At 59.9% G+C, this 4,969-nt stretch overlaps 1 protein-coding gene across 1 annotated transcript; it reads left to right on the top strand.

Moving 5' to 3' along the window:
* The first annotated feature begins 308 nt into the window (after window positions 1-308).
* On the top strand, window positions 309-3,141 carry LOC129548686 (glutathione S-transferase P). The gene is made up of 7 exons (XM_055415367.2): window positions 309-431; window positions 633-668; window positions 937-1,043; window positions 1,131-1,218; window positions 1,747-1,850; window positions 2,631-2,738; window positions 2,873-3,141. Coding segments are annotated over exons 1-7 (633 nt in total). The 5' UTR covers window positions 309-430; the 3' UTR covers window positions 3,062-3,141.
* Window positions 3,142-4,969: the final 1,828 nt, after the last annotated feature.

Below are 4,969 nucleotides of genomic sequence, written 5' to 3'. Positions count from 1 at the left end.
CGTCGGTGCACAGGGGTGTGTCTCCGTCTTTGTGTGCAGCATCTGCCTTTGTCTGTGGAACAAGTGTCCACACGCAGGGGTTGGCGTGTCTGGGGTCCGCGACCCCACTAGGGGTCGGGCCGTGCGGACCCTCCGGGCTCTGGAAGCCCTCGCCCGTCAGCGCCCGGCGCACGTTCAGCAGTCGGTCCGGGCGGGCTGCGGGCCCCCAGGGGAAGGAGATTGAGCGGGGGGAGGGGGGGGGCGGGGCGGGGCGGGGGGGGCGGTAGGGGGACAGCGCGCGGCTCGCGGCCAGCGCCGTGACTCAGCACGGGGGCGGGCCGGCCGGCGGGGCCGGGGCGGGGCGCGCCCACCGCTATAAGGCTCAGGCCGCCGCCGAGCGTGCTGGAGCTTTGCCGCTGCCGCCGCCTTTGCCGACTTCCCCATCGCCAGGAGTGAGTTCTCTGCTGCCTGGGGCTCCCAGGGATCCCCAGGGGGCGCCCAGGGTGTTTGGGGAGGCAGCTGGGGCTCTCGAGGGGGCGGGCTGGAGTGCCCAGAGCCGAGGATGGAACCCCGGGGAGGACGGGCCAGTATCGTCTCAGTCTCCCCGGAAACAGCCTCTCCCGTCGCTAACTGATTTTTTTGTGCATCTGCAGTGCCGCCCTACACCATCGTCTACTTCCCGGTTCAAGGTAGGGGCCTGGGACTGCGGGGGTGGGGTGGGAGTGGAGCCAGAGGTTGGGGGCTGCAGCCCAAACCCCCGTTTTTTCCCTGGCATCACGTGGCTACTAACTCGAGCCTCCTTCCTAGGCCCCGGAGCTGCCCGGGCTAGCGTACCTAGCCTCCCGGCCCTGGCCCCCTGCTTCACCATGTGCTGTGAGGTCATCCCAGCAGGCCTCAGCTCCTTGACCCTGCCCAGGGCACTGCCCACCCTCACTGGCCCGTCCTCCCCTCCCCCAGGGCGCTGCGAGGCCATGCGCATGCTGCTGGCTGACCAGGACCAGAGCTGGAAAGAGGAGGTGGTGGCCATGCAGAGCTGGCTGCAGGGCCCACTCAAGGCCTCCTGCGTGAGTACTTCTGCCCCGTCCCCGGACAGAAGGCGGGTGGGGGGCAGCCGAGCTCAGCACCTCTGACAGAGCTGTGCATTCCCCCAGCTGTACGGGCAGCTCCCCAAGTTCCAGGACGGAGACCTCACGCTGTACCAGTCCAATGCCATCCTGCGACACCTGGGCCGCACCCTCGGTGAGTCGTGGCCCTGCAGGTGGCTCAGCCCAGGCCGGGCCGGCGGGCATCAGCCAGCCTTCCTGAGCACCTGCTGAGTCTCCTCCGTGTCAATCAAATCACTCAGCCACCCTGTGGAATGGAGGCCTGCAGAGGTTATCTAGGGCTTCCCTAGTAGCTCAGTTGGTAAAGAATTCACCTGCAACGCAGGAGACCCGGGTTCGATTCCTGGGTCGGGAGGATCCCCTGGAGAAGGGATAGGCTACCCACTCTAGTATTTTTGGGCTTCCCTTGTGGCTCAGCAGGTAAAGAATCCACCTGCAGTGATGGAGACCTGGGTTCGATCCCTGGGTTGGGAAGATCCCTGCCCTATAGCGGGGCCACCTGCCCCTGAATTCCGGGCACGGACTCAGCCCCTTTCTTCCTGCGCATCCCCCTCCCTCCTGCTTGGCCAAGGCACACCGGCAGCCACGTGGCCTGGCTGCGGGGAGTTATACTGCCGTGGCTTTCAGGCTCCCACTCACACCCTCTGCTCTCCCGCCACCCCAGGGCTGTATGGGAAGGACCAGCGGGAGGCGGCCCTGGTGGACATGGTGAATGATGGCGTGGAGGACCTCCGCTGCAAATACGGCTCCCTCATTTACACCAACTATGTAAGCGTGGGCGCGGGGATGGCCGCTGCGGACAAAGAAAGGGACTGGTTTCCTTCCCACCCTACACCGCCCGCCTCTTGTGGCTCTGGCTGATCCCTGTCCTGGGGCTGATTCTGGTTCTGGGGAGGGGGTGGTGGGAATCAAGAGCCATTGTAGACTCTGCCCTCTGCCTCCCTGCCTGGGGGAGGGACTGGTCAGGTCGCAGGCCACAGCAGAATGCCGCTAGGACAGGAGACGACCAGCCAGAGGTGGTTCCCTGATCCTCAGCCCGGGGAGGTCAGGAGGGCTTCCTGGAGCAGGTGCAGAAGGAGGAGCTTCTGGAAGGGATGCTGGTACTTTCAGATGCACGAAGTGTGCAGGCGCAGGGCACATCTGGGCACTTGGGAGCAGTTTAGCAGAGGCAGGGTGTGCCTCTGTGTGTGTGCGAAGGAGTGTCAGGAGATGGATGGAGCTGGAGGGACAGCAGGCCCGCACCTGAAGGCCTCGGCCAGCTGGCTTGGAGATGCTCTTTGGGAAGTCTAAGCAGGGCAGTGTCTGTGCGATCTGGAAAGATCCTGTGAGGCTTTTGCAAGTCTAGGGAGTGATCTTGACAAGAGTGGACTAGAGAAGACTCAGCCTCTGAAATGAACAGGATGTGGCAATAGCCTGGGGTGGGGAGTGAGGAGAGGAGCCCGCGGCTGGGCGGTGGTGATCCACTCCTCCCCAGGGGCGGGGGATGGGGATGGGGTGGGCAGCAGGACAGGGCCAGGAGGATGATACGCAGTGGCCTCTTTCTGGCAGGAGGCGGGCAAGGAGGACTATGTGAAGGCGCTGCCCCAGCACCTGAAGCCTTTCGAGACCCTGCTGTCCCAGAACAAGGGTGGCCAGGCCTTCATTGTGGGCGACCAGGTGAGCTGGCCCTGTCCCGCCCCTTCCGCAGCCCGCTCTGTCCAGATGACACACCCGTGCAGAGACAGCACGGGAGTCATGGGTTCAGCGAATCTGAACACACCCTCTGAGTCCCACCCTGCTCTGCCCTGCAGATCTCCTTTGCGGACTACAACCTGCTGGACCTGCTTCGGATTCACCAGGTCCTGGCCCCCAGCTGCCTGGACTCCTTCCCCCTGCTCTCGGCCTACGTGGCCCGCCTCAACTCCCGGCCTAAGCTCAAGGCCTTCCTGACCTCCCCCGATCACGTGAACCGGCCCATCAATGGCAACGGGAAACAGTGAGGGCTGGCGGCACTCTCCGCTTGAGGCAGGGGGCTGCCCGCTTTCCTTTCCCCAGGACCAATAAAACTTCCAAGAGAGAAGCAGTGAGCCTTGAGTTTTCTGGGCAGGGGCCTCCCTGATCCTCTCGGGCTCTCAGGCTTGGGGAGGGCCGGGGCAGCTGGCTGGGATACTTGGATCCTAAAACACAATCAGGCTTCCCTATTGGCTCAAACAGGAAAGAATCTGCCTCATATGCAGGAGACCCAGGTTTGATCCCTGAGTCAGGATGATCCCCTGAAGGAGGGAATGGCAACCCACTCCAGTATTCTTGCCTGGAGAATTCTATGGACAGAGGAGGCTGGTGAGCTACAGTCCCTGGGATCGCAAAGAGTCGGTTGCACTGAGCGACTAACACTTTCGCTTTCAAAACATAATCGGTGTCTTCCTGAAGCTCTTGGGCTGGTCTGTGTTTACTGAACTCCAGAAACAAAGAGGGGAAAGGAAAAAAAAAAACAGGAAGAGAAATTAACTATGGTCCCTGCCCTGGACATCCACACAGTCTAGAGAGACAGCTTCACTTAAATAAACATGCTTTCTGGTGTCAGCTAGCCACCTGCCAGAGGGCCCCTGTGCAGGGCAGCAGGAACTTAGGGGCCCTTGGCCAAGAGGAGGGGCGTGGAGAGGAGCTGAGTGGCTCAAAGCAGCCCCCACTGGGGCGGTGGGAGGGTCAGTCACCTGTGCTCAGGTGGGGCTCTCCTTGCTTCCCTGTGCATTCCGGCATAGGAGCAGCACAGTGATCCAGGTGCCTTGCCTGCTGCCTTCTCTTCCCATCCTTGTTAGCTGGGCAGAGAGAACAGCCCAGCCTGGGTGAGCTGGCTCTAGGGTGTCCACAGTGGGGAGGCATTGGGGTGCAAATAGCTTGGGGCTCTCAGAGCTCCCAGAAATGGCTGGAGGGAAGGGGCCATGGGCAGCCCCCTATAGTTCAGCCTGGAGGAGAAGACTGAGCTTCCTGCTCAAAGTAGAAAATCTGACCTCTCAAGAAGTCTACCTCTTCTTTCTTTTTTAAAGTAATTTTTAAAATTAATTAAAAAAAAAAAATCTTGCCTGTGCCAGGTCTTCCCTGTGGCGCACGGTTTTCTCAATGTGCAGTGTGTGGGCTCAGCTGCCCTGCGGCAGGTGGGTTCTTAGTTCCCAGGCCAGGATGGAACCCACATTGCCTGTTTCGGAAGGTGGATTCTTAAGCACTGGACCACCAGGGAAGTCCCAGATTCTCTTGTTTCTTATGAGAGAACTCATGATAGGTTGAGACACCCAGGAAATGTCACTTGAGGGCCCAGGGGGAGGCATCTGTGGTGACTAAGGTGTCCTGCCTGCATGCTGCAGGGGTGATGGGTTGGCAGAGAAATAACCTGGATGCACCCATCCCACACCCAGAGGTCCTACTTAGGGGCCATTCGTGGTGCCAGAGCAGGCATGGCTCCAGCATCAGGACTGAAAGCCTGAACACCCTCGGAGAGGCCTGGGAGCACAGAACAGCTGAGAGCCGTGCCTTTGGTTGGGTGGCTGGGGAAACTGACTAGAGGCTGGACCAGACATTGCCAGTGGGGGACTTTGGGTTCCAGGAGTGTGGATCAAAACCGAAGAAGCATTCATCCCCCAACCCTTGATAGCTGCCCTTGCAAATAATGATAATAATTGCTAAAGCTTATCAAGTCCCTTGGATGCCAGGCATCATACTAAATGCTTCAGTATATATGATTTTCTTTAATTCTTACCACCCTTGAGTAGGTACGCTTATCCCTGTTTATGGATGAGAAACTGAATCACAGAAAGTTTAAGTAACTTATTGATGTGTGAACAGAGGCACTAGCAAGGTTATTCATTTTATTGCTTGTGATCACACACAGGTTGAAAACAGCTCAGGTGGCC

The sequence above is a fragment of the Moschus berezovskii genome, chromosome 25 (assembly GCF_049115385.1).
Source record: "Moschus berezovskii isolate FMDL1 chromosome 25, NW_MosBer_1.0, whole genome shotgun sequence".
Taxonomy (NCBI): domain Eukaryota; kingdom Metazoa; phylum Chordata; class Mammalia; order Artiodactyla; family Moschidae; genus Moschus; species Moschus berezovskii.
This window is presented reverse-complemented; position numbering and strand designations above follow the sequence as displayed.

Coding starts and splice junctions, on each gene's coding strand:
- LOC129548686 (XM_055415367.2), top strand. Junction 669..936: donor CGTCTACTTCCCGGTTCAAG/GTAGGGGCCTGG, acceptor CCCCTCCCCCAG/GGCGCTGCGAGGCCATGCGC. Junction 2,739..2,872: donor CCTTCATTGTGGGCGACCAG/GTGAGCTGGCCC, acceptor TCTGCCCTGCAG/ATCTCCTTTGCGGACTACAA.